Genomic DNA, 16,935 nt, shown 5'->3' with positions numbered 1-16,935 from the left:
GAGTTACACAAATCTATGATGAAAAACTAAACAAACTGAGCAAACCACCATGGACATATTTCTGAAAAGAGTGACACTTCCTCAAGAAGAGCCTCAGGTCGGAGGTATTCCAGAAGAAGACATTGTTAGTATAGAGATAACAGCTCCATGGATGTTATTACCCTCGAAGACCTTCTTGTGGGACAGGATGTAGAGGTAGAAGACACTGACATTGATGATCTTGACCCTGTGTAGGCCTTGTGTTTGTGTCTTAGTATTAACAAAAAAATTAAAAAGTAAAAAAAAAAAAATTAAAAATAGAAAAAAGCTTATAAAATAAGGATATAAAGCAAAAATATTTTTGTACTGTGTACAATGTGTTTCTGTTTTAAGCTAAATGTTATTGCAAAAGAGTCAAAAGTTTATAAAGTTAAAAGTTACAGTAAGCTAAGATTAATTTATTATTGAAGAAGTAAAAATTTTTTTTTTATAAATTTAGTATAGCCTAAGTATACAGTATTTGTAAAGTCTACAGTAGTGTACAGTAATGTCCTAGGCCTTCACATTTACTCACCACTCACTCAGTGACTCACTCAGAGCAATTCCAGTCCTGCAGGCTTTATTCATGTATGCGCCCTGTACAGGTGTACCATTTTTAATCTTTTATACCATACTTTTACTGTACTGTTTTTATGTTTAGATATACAAATACTTACATTGTGTTACTGGCTAATAAACACAATGCCAAGAACATTAGATAAAGAAAATACATAAGAAACATAGAAATTGGTTTTAATGGACCCCTATCAGAGACGGCCATAATGAGCGCAAGTGCAGTAATAAATATCTGTGTTCGCCTCCACCATCGAGGCAGTATTCAGAACAGTAACATGGTGTACAGGCTTGTAGCCTAGGAGCAATAGGCTATACCTAGGTGTGTAGTAGGCTTTATCATCTAAGTGTGTCTAATTCGCTCTATGATGTTTGCACAATGGCAAAATCATCTAATGACATATTACTCAAAACATATGCCTGTTGTTAAGGGACACATGACTGTATGTAAGAGCACTAGAGTCAGATTACTTGCAGTTGAATTTCGCCTCCATCAGTAACTAGCTGTGACTTAACTTTAATCTCTTTGTCTCTTAGTTCTTTATTTGTTAAATGAAGATAACAATAGCATTTATATCTCACAGGGTTACTTACTATAAGAATTAAATGTGACAATACATATAAAGATGTGGAACAGCCCTTGGAATATAGTAGTGCTCAGTAAATGTTAGCAGTTGATTGTCAGATGTATAATGGTTTGTTTATCCATCTACCCATGAAATATTTAATTCGGGTCTGTTATGTTCCAGGAGCTGTTCTAGTCTCTCAGGATACAATAACAGTTTCTATCTTTCTGAAAGTGGTGGTCCTGTGGAGGAGATGAAGATTAAGCAAGTAAAATTACTATTTCTGATTTATGATAAATACGGTGAAGGAAAACATAGTATGTGAGAGAATAATGGAGGGATGTGCCTAATTCAGATTGGGGAGATAGGAAAGGTCTTGCTGTGAGAAAGTGACACCTAAGTTAAGATGTAAAGGAATTAACTACATGGAGAGCTGAGGTTGAGGCAGGAGTCAAAACATAGAGGGAATAGCATGTGAAAATGTGAATTAGGAAAGCGTCAAGTCATTTAACTTCTTTGGGCATAGATTTCTTCGTATTAAAAAGAAATTTCTTATAGATTGAAAAGTTCTAAAATTCCATGATGCAAAATTTGCTTAGGCTATTATCTTTTTTCCCCTACCTGCAGAGAACATATACATTTATTTTATATTTTCTATCATGAAAGTTCTGTGACATAGGTGATTTTATCTTTAAATTCACCTGTAGTCCCACAACTGAGAGATAATTACTCTTATTAATTTGATGTATAGCTTTCTAGCATTTTCTTTTTTTTTTTTTTTTTTTTTTTTGAGACAGAGTCTCACTTTGTTGCCCGGGCTAGAGTGAGTGCTGTGGCATCAGCCTAGCTCACAGCAACCTCAGACTCCTGGGCTTAAGCGATCCTACTGCCTCAGCCTCCCGAGTAGCTGGGACTACAGGCATGAGCCACCATGCCCGGCTAATTTTTTTGTATATATATTTTTAGTTGGCCAGATAATTTCTTTCTATTTTTAGTAGAGACGGGGTCTCACTCTTGCTCAGGCTGGAAGCATTTTCATTTCTAAAGATATGTGTAATATGTGTGTCTTAAATATATCTATATTAAGAGTTCATATTGTATGCATGGTTTTATAATTTGTGTTTTTTAATGCAACAACAAATAGTAGCACACATTTTTATAGCAGTTATAACATGCTAGCTGGACTTCTGAGGAATTTGAATATAGTAACCAATCTTCACAGCAGTCCTTCTAGGTAGATATTATTACTATTATGCCCATTTTACAGAGGGGGAAATTCAACTCAGACAGATAGGATAAATAACTTGCCAGAGTTCATCTAGCTACTAAGTGGTTGAAGTGCAATTTGAATTTAGGCAGAGGATTCCAGAGTCTGTTCTCTTTGTTACATGGTTATAACTATCTTTCATGTCAATAAATATAGACTTCATCTGTATTTTTATTGGCTGCATAGTATTTCACTCTCATCTCAATGAAACTGTTACCAGTATTCAGATCTCCTTATTTCTTGAAACTACTTTTTCTTACTTTACTGGCTCTTCCTTCTCAGTTTCCTTCATGGTTCATTCTCTACCTGACTTTTAAATATTGTGTAATAGTTTCTAATGGCCAGAGTCTTGTTTCTTTTATTTGCATTCTCTCCCAAGGTGAGCTTGAGCATCCTGTGACTTTAAATACAATGTATGTTTTGGCAAGGCTTGTATTTATAGCTATTGCTCAGAACTTTCTACTTTGCTCTCCAACTTATATCCACAGTGGCTTATTTGATGTCTCCATGAATATGTGTCATGGACATATAAAATGTGTGAAATGAGGATGTTTGATTACGTCTCTAATTTTGCTCTTCCTCCACAAATCTTTTCCTTCTCTTACCTTCCTCGTAATCAGCTTAGTTGCTCAAGTCAGAAAGTTAGGGGTCATCATTGATTTCTTTCCTTCATTCCTTATATTTAATTTTTCAGTAAGTCTTGCTGTTTCTGCCTTCATAATATTTCTCCATCTATCCACTTTTTTACCATGTATTCACTATCATCACTTTCTTCCAAGCCACCCTTTTATTACCCAGTCATATATGAACACCTGCTTTGTGTTCTTCTCTTTTCCACTTCTGCTAACAATGTTTCACTATTGTTACTGTTGATCTTAGGTGTGAAGTGCTAATGGAGAAAATATCAAGAAGATTGAAAATATCAATATTCAATCTTCTGTAAGTTCATGTTATCCAAGCTCAGTTGGGCCAACATTACTATTTGGCAGACTGTTTTCCCCATACTATATATCCTTGCATTCTCATGTCATTCTTACGTATCACTCCTATCCCAATTCTTGGTGTAGGTGTAATAGAATCAAGTGTGAGGCTTTTCTAGCATACGTTTTGTTTTTGTCTGTTTTCTTTATTTCTTTACCTCATATTGAGTTAAAGACTGGGAATTCTAGATCTGATCTAATACAAACTGCTGCCAAATTGACCCTTCTAAAGTACATTTACTGTATTAGCTATCCTCTGCATTTAATGGATCCTTTGCCTACTAAATGAACTACGAAATCTTCATCCTGGCCCTCTAAGCCCTCTTGTAAGATGTCACCAATTTTTTTTTTAAGCTTTTTAACTCTTATCTTCCACTGTGTTATTCATTGTAGGCAGGCTACTCATTTCAAAGCATGCTGTTTGTTGTTTTCTTGTCTCTTTCTTCAATCATATAGTTTGACTCTGTGTCTCTCACTGCTCATTTTAAAAGAAAACCCTTTATTCTGTTTACTCTTCTTTTTTTCTACCTTTCTTTTTTTTTTTTTTTAAAGAGATGGGATCTTGCTGTGTCGCCCAGGCTGGAGTGCAGTGGCATGATTATAGCTTACTGTAACCTCAAACTCCTGGTCTCAAGTAATCCTCCCACTTCAGCTTCCCAAGTACCTGGGACTACAGGTGTGTGCCACCATGCCCTGCTAATTTAAAAAAAAAAAAATGTTTGTAGAGGTGGGGTCTCACTGTGTTGCTCAGGCTGGTCTAGAACTCCTGGGCTCGAGTGATCCTCTTGCCTCGGCTTCCCAGAGTGCTGGCATTATAGGCATGAGCCACTGTACTTGGCCTCTACCTTTTTTTTTTTTTTTTTTTTTTTTTTGAGACAGTGTCTCGCTCTGTTGCCCAGGCTAGAGTGCTGTGACGTCAGCCTCGCTTACAGCAACCTCAAACTCCTGGGCTCAAGTGATCTTCCTGCCTCAGCCTCCTGAGTAGCTGGGACTACAGGCATGTGCCACCATGCCCAGCTAATTTTTTCTATATATTTTTAGTTGTCCAGGTCATTTCTTTCTATTTTTTTAGTAGAGACGGGGTCTCGCTCTTGCCCAGGCTGGTCTCGAACTCCTGACCTTGAGCGATCCTCCCGCCTCGGCCTCCCAGAGTGCTAGGATTACAGGCATGAGCCACCGCGCCCGGCCGGCCCCTACCTTTTATCTGAGTGTGATGTCTCCTCTGTATCCTTTAATTATAATTATTTTATTTACCTTATTTTGCTTTGTGCTATCGTTTATATGTAGACTTCTTTGATTCCTCCTATTATGTTATAAACTTTTTGAGGGCAGGAGCTGTGTCTTTCAAGTATTTTTGCTATTTCCACCAGGGATTCATAGCTGCTTATCTAAAATAGTTCACTAGTATCTGGGAAGAGTATCTTCTTTAGCCAAGTACATAGTTGAAGAGGAATATCTGTAGAGGAGCAGAGAGACATGTAGGCATTTGTCAACTCAACCCAGACATTGGTAACTAATGTGTATATGTGCAACTAGATTATATCTGGAATTGGATTTTTCTGTCTTTTTATATCCTGTATAGCACAGAACCTTGAATATGGAAAGTTTTCATTGAAGTGAATGGGTTATGATCCTTCCTGACTTCTGGGCTCAAGTTGTTTCCAGGGCATCCACTGGCTGGCTTTTAATTTAGTTTTAAACCAGGCTTTAGAAGGCAGGGATGTAGGAGATATGATTTTCCAATACTTCTCATGTAAACTCAACTTTTTTATTCCTTTTATGGAATAAAACACTCTTCACTGTTTATAGGATTATTTCTGAGTTGCAAAAATTATTCCCTTCCTCTGTGTTTTTGTAATTCCTGTATTCTCCATTCATTCTTGGCTGCAACAGTGTGAGGACATTTTTTTCTTGCATCTGTGGTAGAAACAATAGCTACTCCAGGACTATCAAATAGATGCATTGGATCTTCTTATAAAAATATATAATGTAATTTTTGATAATAAAAGTAAATATGAAAGTTTCAAATGAGGTGTTTGGGGTAGAATGATTTTCAAAAGTTTTTGTCCATAAGTGAGTGGGTCCAGGAGGTCCATTTTAGGATTTTTCAGGCATATCTTAAGCTACACTTAGGAATGTCTCATCTACTTGTGTTTTATTTTTTCTTAAAGTAGTACATATTATCTGTAGAAAGTACAAATAAATAAAAATAAGAAAATAAAAATCACCCAAAATTTCATCAGTTGTGACATAACCACTGTTAACTTTTTGACCCTTTATTTATCTTTTTGTTCTTTTTTCCTTATATGTATAGTCAATTAGATGGTGTTTTTGCACTTATCTAGTCTTTTCTATGCAAATAGAAACATTGGAATAGGAGTAATGTTTTTGTCCTTTAGGTACTGATAGACTAGTGACGGGGAACACATGTAATGCTTCATGATAGAATGAGGTGGAGTTAGCTAACATTTTCACTGAGTATATTCTGTGTGCTAAGTACTTGTAGTTATCTCATTTTATCTTTGCAACAACTCTGTGATATTATTGTATAGATGAAGCCACTGAAATTTAGAGAGATTAAATAAACTGGCCATATCATTCATAAACAGCTAGGACTTTGTCCAGATTTGTTGACATTTAAATCTATGCTTTTAAACATTACTCTGTACAGTGTGGTAATGAATAGTTGCTATATCTGACTGTCTGTTCATCTGTCTATCCATCTGTATTGAATAGAGGGGAAAGAGCTGGAGAATAAAGGGAAGTCTACAGAGATGCTGAGGGAGATTATAATAGAGTAACTCAGACGTAGACATTTCACAGGAAGATCAATGGAAACCAGCTTTCCTAAAGCAACAGCACTTTGTTGTGGTACTTTGTAACATTACTGCTAATGAATTTTAAAGGTATAGTGTAGACATTTGGCATAAATAAGACTATTGTCTCTTAATGTTTGCTCTGTGGATCAAATTATGTCAAAGACCACAATCTGGTGGTTCTTAGCTCTTACGTTATGAGCCAATAACTGACCTATCAAAGCAGTTTAAATGAAATTCAGACCTTATGAACTAGAGCATCTAGCCAAAATATTCTTTCTTTATTTAAAGTTTTATACATATCATACAGATATAGATATGATTTTGTTGAATTAGACAATTTGGCATTATGCCAACCACTAGACAGTCCCACAAATCAAAGTATGTGTTTTGTTCCTTAAAGGAGCTTATGAAGTAGGCATGTATACACTAATAGATTATTTTAGGTGCTGTGGAACGACAGAGAGGGGACCAGTTTTACATGAAGAATCACCAAAAGTGAAGTCAATAAGCATTTTTCTCATATTCAGAAATCATTTTATACCTATCTTGTATGACTTTTTATTTGAATGAATGTCTTTTTTCTTCTAGGTTTATTTGTTTTTTTTATTTAGTTATCTCATATGTAAACATTGCTGGTTTAAATATTTAAGTAAATATTTAGCTGTTTTCTACCAGCTGATGAAATATCTTTTAGCTTCAGTTTGTAACTTTACAACAATTTTAAAACTATTCTTATATTCTGAATCAAGCATAAGTAATAATATTGTATAAATTAATTGACTCTTAATGTTATATAGATTGCTTTCTCTAATGCAGTTAGGAGATGTTCAAAATTTGATTTGTTCTTAGAGTAAGTGAAGGCTTGAAGAATAGTATAAATATATACAGAAGAGGGTGTACCTTAGTAACTTCTTTTTAACAACATTGTTAACATATTTTAAACTCGATTTAACAACAGTGCTGGAATGATCATTTGCTTTGATGTAATCTGCTAATTCAACACAAATCAATTAAAAGTCTGTCTGCTGTGGAAGATATTTCTAGTTTTAAGACTAGCTTCATCCCCTAATTCCCCACTCCCCACACACGTATTGCTTTCGTGTGTGTTTATTTTCAGCATTCTGTAAGTTTTATAACCCTATGCTATACAAGTGAAGTCATTATTATTTTATCATACTATATAATCAAAGTAATTGTTATTCCAACTTTGTAATTTATTATAATAAAGAAGATGGATATAACCTATGATTCTTATCACTTGCTTGGTACTTTGCATTTAGGATTCTTTTCATATAAAGTTACAATGTATCAAAATACTTCAAATTTCAAAATATCTTAAAATGAGAAATGATATAACCTATTAATATAATAATCTTTGTAATTACAATTTGGTTAAACAGTTTTCATTCTGGGCTGTATTTTGTTTATGTCCATACTGATATTTTGTGTACTTGTTCTATCAAGTACTGAGATGGGAGTGTTAAAATTTCCAGCTGAAATTATGGACTTGTCTGTTTCTTTTTAGTTCTGTTTTTGCTTTATAAATTTTCAAGCTTATTAATTAAAGATACATACATATTTATGCCTCCTTGATGACTTACTGCTTTTGTATGAATTACCCTCTTTATTTCTTGTAATACTCTTGGCCTTGAAGTCTGCTTTATATTGCTATGCCAACTTTCATATCCTTGCTATTTGCATAGTATATCTTTTTCATCCATTTATTTCCAACTCATTTGATCTTATATTTAAACTATTTAAGTTCAGGTCTTGCTTTTTAATCAATTTTGATAATTTCTGTTTATTAACTGGAATGTTTACTCTATTTATTTTTATACATATTTTAGGCTGTTTAAAATTGTCTTGGAGGCTCCTGAGTCTCTGTTCATTTTCACTTATTCATTTTTGTCTTTATTGTTCAGATTGATCTGTATTCAGGTTTACTGACTTCCTTTTTATCTCCATTGTCTATTATGTGTGCACTAATGGTGAATTTTTCACTTCAATTATTGTATTTCTCAGTTCTAGAATTTCCAGTTGGTTTTTTGTAGTTTCCATTTTTCTGTTGATATTTGCTTGTTTACTCATTAAGACTATATTTTCTTTTATTTCCTTAACATATTTTCCTTTGTTTCTTTGAGCTTATTTATTTTAATAAAAGAGCATTTTAAAGTGTTTGTCAGCTAAATCTAACATCTTTTGGAACCATTTTCTGTAGACTTTTTTCTTTGATGATGAGTCACATTTTCCTTTTTGCCTCTCTAGTAATTTTCAAATTATACATTGTACCTTTTGGATGGTATAGAGTCTGGATTTTGTTATTTTTCTTTGAGTAGTGTTGATTTCAATTCTAATAGGCTGTCCGGTTACTTGCTGGTCATCCTTAACTCATGCAGGCTTAATTTTATACTTTGTAGATGTGTGGAAAGATCAAGCTATTTCCCAAGTTCATTTAACTTGGTAGTATTCAACTTTTAAATTCTGTTCCATCTTCGATCTTTAGGGTTTGGTATTAGGCTTTGTTACGTAGTGCTAGAGTAGGTCTTACTTTAGAGCATGGTTCTTTCTTAAAAGATGTGTCATCTGGACGCCCAAGAAATTAATAAGCATTCCTTCCAATGCTACTTAATCTGTAGTGTTTCTGTTCTGGTATCAACCCTATAGCAGTTACTCTATAGTCAACTTTGGAGTACTCTCTCTAGGTAGACCAGCCTTTAGCCAAGTACGTACATGTGACTTCTAGGGACCTCCCTCTGTACAGCACCTTACTTTCCAGTTTCCTGCCCAGTGTAATTTAGCTACCTCATTTGTCTTGAACTCTGATCTCTGCCTCTTCAACTCAGCAGGACCACTGTGCTTTGCTTAGATAATCACTCGCTGTGCATTAGTAGGGATAATGACTTTAATCAGAGTTTGGGGGCAATTATGGGGCTGACTTGGTAAGTTTCTTTTTTCTCGAGGATTATAGTCTTATGCTGCTTATTTTGCAAAACCTGAAAACAGTTGCTTCATATATTTTGCCATTTCAATGGTTGTCTACAATGGGAGGATTAGCTGGTACCAGTTATTCCATCATAGCCAGAACTTCATGATTCTGAGTGATAAATATTTGTATTTATTTGTGTCATCCCAGGACTTTTCTGTGTTTTCTATTAGTGATTTGTTGAAACACACTCAGCAAATAAGACTTATTACCTGGTTTTTGTTGGGGAAAAAAACTTTATTAAAGAGTTGCATTTTATGATTTTCTAAAATTTTATTGCATTTTGTATGTTATAGTATCTGATCTGTAAAATATGATGGTTCTTCCCTGTTAGGTCTGGGGAAGACATGAACATATCTTTGGTTTACCTTATTTTCATCAATGAAAGTATTGACTCTAGAAATGGATAATATTTGACAAAAGATAACAAGAAACCTGCTGAATCTTTTTTAAAACTGAAAATTCATAGTCTGGCCAGTTATCAAGTAAAAAAATTTACAAATTAATTTATGTGTCAAATACTTAGTGAGTGTCTCTTATTGCCAATTCTGGCATTATACTTGTACCAGGGATATGATGGAGAACAAAATAGGCATGAATAATCCCCACCCTTGTTGAGTTTACATTCTAATATGGAAAACAATAAATACAAAGAAACAACATCAAAAAATTACAAATTATGGTATCTACTAGGAAGAAAACAGGTGGGGTTCTGAGGCAGAGAACAATGAGTTCCTACTTTGGGTAGGGTGGTGAGACAAAGCCTCTTTGAGGAGTTTTATACTTCAGCTGAGTGGATAAGGAGCTGTGTCCTTGGGTTAGATAGAGGTGGGGTCAGGGACTGTGGTGGGTTTTCTGATACCTTCCCAGTACCTATAAAGATCTTGAGGAAAGTTTTGTTATATTAGGGGAACTGAAAGAAGATAAGTGTGCCTAAAATATGAATAAAAGGGGGAACAAGTGATGAGATTTAAATTGGAAAGGTTGGGAATAGGCTAGATCATTTATGACCCTGTAGAGTATGGTCTCTAGCTTGACTTCCTCTTATCTTCTTTCCTCCAACCCTGAGTAGGGTGACCATATAATCTGTTATACCAAAGCTGGTATACCTGAGTGAAAAGAAGCACAGCTTGGTGGAACACTAAGTTGACAGATGTAATTGGGCCCTGTTTGGGGAAATCATCCTAATTGCAGGCATACATATATGTAGGGATAGTACAGATTCTGGATGCAGACTACTTTTATATCATGATTTTACTTACTATCTGTGTAGTTCTCAGGCAGTTTAACTTCTTCATACCTCAAATTTCCCATTTGTAACATGTGAGAAATAATACCTCATTGGGACTGTTAGGAAGATTAAGTATAATAATACATGTATCAAAACACACAGTGCGTGGTACATACTAAGTACTACTCAGTAAATTCATTCTTTCAGCAAACATTTACTGAAAGGTTATTATATATCAGGCATTATACTAGACACTGGGAATTAAGCAGTGAACAAGACACAGAAATTCTTGCCTTTATTGGGTTTAAAATGCTAGTGCTAAGAGATAGGTGATAAAAGTACAGTGGAGCAAAAGCATGGAAGAGAGAGTGGAATAGGGAGTATGCTGGCAGCAGAGGGGAACAATGAACCCAGAGTTTGAGTTGAAAGTTTAATTTGAAAGTTTAGCCTGCTCAGAGTAGGCCTCACTAAGAAGGCAACATTTGAACAAAGATTTTAAGGAAGTGAAGGATTGAGCCCAGTTAGAGGAGGTGATTCCAGGTAGAAGGAACAGCACATGCAGAGATGATATGGGAAGCCTTTAGGGGATTTTAAGCAGGGAGTGACAGAAAATGGTTTGTTTTAGAAGGATCACTAGACTGTGGATAGGTGAAAATGTCAGGGAAGCTAGTTGAGGCTATTGCTGGTAATTAAAATAAAAGATACTGTACCAGGGTGGTATCAGTGGAAGTAGTTAGAAATTATGGGATTCTGAAACTACTTGAAAGGTAGAACTGACATGATTGGCTGATAAATTTGATAAGTTGTTTGAGAGAAAAAGGGGTGCTAAAGGATTTTTAGCCAGAGCAACTAAAAGGATTCAGCGGCCATTTACTAAAATGGGGAAGACTGGGAGAAATCCATTCAGGAGTAAAGATTGGGAGTTTCAGTATTAGATGTCCTATTAGACACTCAAATATAAATATTAGCGGTTATTATGTACTATTATCCAATAAATGTTAACTATTATCACTATCTATTATCTCTCTGGTAGACAGTTTGCTATGTTCTGGGAATTAAAAGGGTGGTCAAAAATAGATATCCTTCTTGCCGTTATGGAATTTACTGTCTAATGGGGAAGATAGGAAATGATCAAATAACCATATTGTTGGTAGTTATTTTTTTCCCTTAAAAATTTTTTTGCCTGTTTCTTTCATTAAAAATGTTTTGCTTTTATTTTTTTATTAGTTAGATAAGGATCATTTTGTTTTGCAATTGAAGTCTTTAATAATAGTATTATAGTATGATCTGTTCACCTTTCTCATAAAACTAAAGTATTAATCATTTTTATGTTTCAAAAAATCAACAGGTTCGTCATAAGGCATCACAGAAAGTTTATGCTATGAAACTTCTTAGTAAGTTTGAAATGATAAAAAGATCAGATTCTGCTTTTTTCTGGGAAGAAAGAGATATTATGGCCTTTGCCAACAGTCCGTGGGTGGTTCAGGTAAGCATACTAACTTTAATAAGTTTATTTCCTTTTTTGATAAGTGCTTATTATTCATAAGAGTTGATTTTGTGTGCTGAAATTCCTATGCTTCATTCACATAGTAACTGCAGTTATTTTTAATAAGATCTGATTCTGTACACTTGTTTAATGTTCCTAAACAATATGTCCACATAGATATAACATGTAATGATTACTTAAATTGGTGTTTGGAAGCAAGTATTACTTGCAACTTTTTCTTCTTTAATTCTTTTATAAAGAATTGGCTTGATCACCAGTATGCCAGTATTCCCTATCAACCCCTTCTTGTGGCTTGCATGGTAGGAACATAGTAAATTCATTGAACCATGTAAGGATATATGCATACTAATATTAGTTAGAAGTTTATGTTACATTAATCAGCCTATCTTGGGAAAAAAAACACTTTCTACAATAAATATTTTGAAAATTTTCCTACAGTGCTTTATGTATTACCTATAATGTAAGACAGTATTAGGGCTTCTAATTCCACGACTCTTATTTGACTGTGGGTTAAGGAATTTATGGTTCTGTTTTGCCTTCTTTTCTATTATATCCCTCACCAGCTTTACTTCTGTAAAAGTTTTTTTATACTTTTATATTTTATATCTAAATCTGAAAACATTTTTGAATAAATGTCATGCATGAGTAAGATTAGATGTATACCAGTGCTTGTTCAGAATGCTTAAATGATCCAGGAATTTGATAACCTTGCTTGTAGAAGGCAATTTGGAGGCAAAAAAATTTGCCACATCAATGACCATGTCATTTAAAAGCTCATTACTGTTGCTTTTTTTTATAGGGCTGAGCCTCAATCCTCCTCTCTTATTTTTTTACTGTAGGCAATGAATAGAAATCCTGTTATGTGCAGCTAAAACTAAAATTTTTGTGGCAAATTATGTACCATGATAATTTACTTGATTAAAGAATGATGGTAATAAAAGTATGTATTCCACTTTTAGCTTTAAATTGCTCTCATAGTAGCAGATACCTTGCCATTTCTAGTTAACCATTTTATAAATTGGTATCTTTTGATCTTTAATTCTGCTAAATGGACCTCTATCAAGTGTTAATTGAGATAGAGAGGACCTGTTGATTATTGAGATAATCGAGATAATGGATCTGAGGAAGCAAATCAGCAGCAAAACATAGTACAGTTGAAAAAGTAACTCAGATTATCATGGCCGTCATATGTTTATCTATCTTGGTGAAAGACATGCCATGCACCATTATATTTATATGCATGAAGTATTGAGCTTTTGGGGAAAACTTACCGAAGTGACTTATTTTTATTATTTTATTTATTTTATTATTCAGGGATTTAAAATATATTCACAGAGTTGTACAACCATCACCGCTACCTAATTTTAGAACATTTTTATCACCCCCAAAAGAAACCCTGAGCCAATTAACAATTATTTCCTAATCTTCCCTGACCCCAGCCCCTGTCAACTACTAATCTACTTTCTATCTCTATGGATTTGCCTGTTCTGAACATTTCATACAAATAGGATCATACAATATGTATGTATGTCTTTTGTGACATCTTTGACCTAGCCTAATGTTTTCAACATTCATTCATATTATAGTATATATCAATACTTCATATCTTATTACAATTGAATAATATTCTGTTGTATATGGAAATACCACATTTTGTTCATTGTTTAATGGAATTTTTTGTTTCTCCTTTTTGGCTATCATAAATAAAGCTGCTATGAATATTTTTTCTTACAGATTTTGGTGATGTGTTCACACATGTCTTTTAGGGATTCACCTTGCAGTGGAATCAATGAGTCGTAGGGTGTGCCTATAATCAATTTCAATGGATTATTTTGGTTTTCCAAATCTCAGCTCTTATTTTTTAATGACTATTCTATATTTAATCATATGGATGTCCCCATAATTTATTGTTACTATACTCTTATTGGAAATAGCTCTTTTCATTTTTCTTATATAAATTATTCTATAATATAAATCTTTTCTTAGAAATATTTTTTAGTATGATTTTAAATTCAATAGATAAATATTGGCATATTTTAAAAATTTTATTATTTGCTGGTAGAGAGGACTTTTTCTTTTTTAAGCCTTCTATGTATCCAGTTTGCTATGTTTTGTGGTAAACCCTTCCTTGATTTCTTTTGTAGTTTAATCACCCAGTTGTGTACCCCTAAACACCTTAGTTTAGTTTTAGCATTTTAAACATTGAAGTTCAGGTGTATCTTTTCAGTCTCTCCATCTAAAGTTTCCCTCTTCCATTTTCATTTGTTCCCAGGTTGAAGAAACCTGGATTTTGCTGATTTTGGGCTGTAGTATAGTTTGATATATTTCTCTCTCATTTGTATTTTTGTAAATTGGTAGGTAGATATAGAGGCTTGATAAGATCTAGGTTTGACTGGGTGGGTAGTAGTGCAGGATTACCTCACTAATGTTTTGTTCTTCTATGGGGAGGCTAATGTCTGGTTATCTGTTAACATTACCAGATATTTGTGCTCAGTGTTTTGGTACATTAATTTATTAAGGGTTGTAAAATGATAATGTTCCAATTCAGTCATTCCTGTTTGATTATGGTAACTGGAATACTTCTATAAAGAAAAATATTTCCCTGTTTACTAACTAGTTACCCAGTAGTACAGTTCATGTCAGAAGGACAGGATAAATGCTTTATTCCTTCCTTGTATTTACCAATTTTCAAAATAAGGGATTAATTTCCTTTTATCCTCTAAGGGTGACCAATTTTGGGGGAGTGTTAGTTTGAATTCACGGACTTAAAACCTACTTGATGTGTTTCAGTCTTTTGAACACCTTATTGATGCTCCAGTTGTGACACATTTGACCAGTGGGATCATGTTCATCATATTGGCTCCTGAGACCTTTTTACATAGCCTTATTAGTCTTTGATAGCTTGCATACTATGTGCTATAACAGGGTATTCCAGATCAGTCTTGTACATTTGCTTCCCTTGATGTGGAATTAACTGTGCTTGTAGGTCTATGTTTTGTACATGTGTGTGTTTTAAATTGATTTGTTAATACTAATAGATCCTGGATGTTAATCCTTTATATACGTTGGAAATACCTTCTTTTGACTGTTGCTTATTGAATTTTTAAATTTAGATGTAGTCACATCTATAGATTCTACATTTTGGTTCTTGCTGAGGAATGCCTTCCCCACACCCAAGATTATAAAAATATTCTCCTATACTTCTTTTACTGTTATTATATTTTTATTTTTTTTGAAGGAGGAAAATCTACTTTTAAGTCATCAGGAATTTATTTTTTTACATGTAGTATGATTTGTTTTAACCCACCTGGGTAGCTAGTTTTACCATTGCCATTTATAGAAAAGCCCATTTTTTTTCTCATGAAATGATTGAAATGGCCTGTATATCATAAACTAAATTACCATATACACATGAGTTTCTCTTTAAGCTCTATGATTTGTTATTTGTTCCTGTGCTAAAATTGTATTGTTTTTATTTCTGTTGTTTTTCTTATATTGTGATATAAGGTAAGTCTCTTCTCATTTTTCTCCTTTTAAAATATTTTTGTGGCAGTTCTTAAAAATTTTCTCAGTGGAGTTAGAATTAGCTTTTCATTCTGTTAAAAATTATAGTTATAATTTTGACTTTAATTGGTAGATTTTTTTATTGCTTTGATTATTTTGAAATATTAAGTCTTCCCATAACAATATAGCATGTCTCTTTGAATAGAGCCAGGTCTTCAGTAAAGTCATATCCTCCCCACTCATGGGTTCAGATGAAATTTATACATAAGATATTTATTTTAATATATAGATATTGAAAAATGCAAAAAATAGCATTGCCCAAAGTCTTTGTTGATAATGTTAAATAGCAGAGGTTTTTCAACTTTGTCTTAACCTTTTGTGGATATCCATACTTTTAATGTTTAACTATCTGGTATTTGAAGATTTCTGGTTAAGGTGGGTTAAGGATCTGACCATTTTTCCTAGCTTTTTATCCTAGCTTTTATCAGGAATAATGTTAAAGTATTTGAAATGTTTCCTTCAGTATCTTTTAAAATGGTTTTTGTATGTTTGTTTAATCTGTTACTGTGGTGCACTAAAAAAATTAGTGTAGTGTAAAATCTAAAGTAAATGCTATTTGCTGTAATATGATTTTTTAAGTAGGATACTGAATTTGATTTACTAATATTTTTTAATTTTGCATCTATGTGCATAATGAGATTTGACCTTTAATTTAATTTTTGAAATATAGGCTCTTGTTGGTTTTCACGTCATGATGAGACTATAATGACATAGTTGGGAAGAATACCATGTTTTCTGTGCTTTGGTATGGTTTATATAAAATATTCACTCCATGAGACTTGATTGAATTTACTTGCAAAACTTTCAAGAAGAAATTTCAATATATTTAATGTTGTATCTTTTTAGTTGTAAAAATTTATGATAAGTTTTAAACATATTTCAAAGTAGAAAATATATTGAATCCCCATGTACTGTTCACCCAGCTTTAACAGTTACCAACCATGGACAGTCTTGTTTCAGTTACACCAGGTATTGGATACTTGTAAAGGGCCAAATAGTAAATATTTTAGGCTTTGCAGCCCAAGAAACAAAGTTGAAGATACTGTGTAAGTACTTACATAATAAGAGAACAAATTTCTACAAAATTTTTATTGATGAAACTCAAGAGGTAATAAATACAGTTTTCAAAAATATAGGTCTGCTGATGAGAAGAATGAAATTCTTTTCTGGGGTTGATAACATTTTGCTCGATTGGGATTCATAATTAATGTTTCCTATCCTCAAAATTGAGTGCAAATGTTTATCTGTTTGTCCTGATGAGTAAAAAGATTCTACATATTCATCTTTGAGAATGTCTTCACATAGCTAGGTACTGCCAAATACTGTTATCATCCACTAGCACATGATTATTTTTTATTAATAGACTTTACTTTTTAAGTTTTAGATTTACAGAGTAATTGAGATGATGGTATAGAGTTCCCATATAC

At 33.4% G+C, this 16,935-nt stretch overlaps 1 protein-coding gene across 5 annotated transcripts in view; it reads left to right on the top strand.

Annotated features, from left to right (window-relative positions):
* The window catches only part of ROCK2 (Rho associated coiled-coil containing protein kinase 2), a 122,315-nt gene that overhangs the window by 43,248 nt on the left and 62,132 nt on the right, over positions 1 to 16,935 (top strand). For 4 of the 5 annotated variants that reach the window (XR_006734622.1, XR_006734623.1, XM_045549044.1 and 1 more), the window contains exon 4: positions 11,786 to 11,923. Coding sequence is in view for 2 of the 5 variants with exons in the window: in XM_045549044.1 (XP_045405000.1) it covers positions 11,786 to 11,923 (138 nt within the window). In the remaining 3 variants the exon portion in view is untranslated. Of the gene's footprint in view, positions 1 to 1,284; positions 1,426 to 11,785; positions 11,924 to 16,935 lie in introns of those variants that run through there. The other variant, XR_006734624.1, reaches the window with a different exon arrangement.

This window comes from Lemur catta, chromosome 4 (genome assembly GCF_020740605.2).
Source record: "Lemur catta isolate mLemCat1 chromosome 4, mLemCat1.pri, whole genome shotgun sequence".
NCBI classification, from domain to species: Eukaryota; Metazoa; Chordata; class Mammalia; order Primates; family Lemuridae; genus Lemur; species Lemur catta.
Note: the sequence above shows the minus strand (reverse complement) of the source record. Positions and strands in the feature narration are given on the sequence as shown.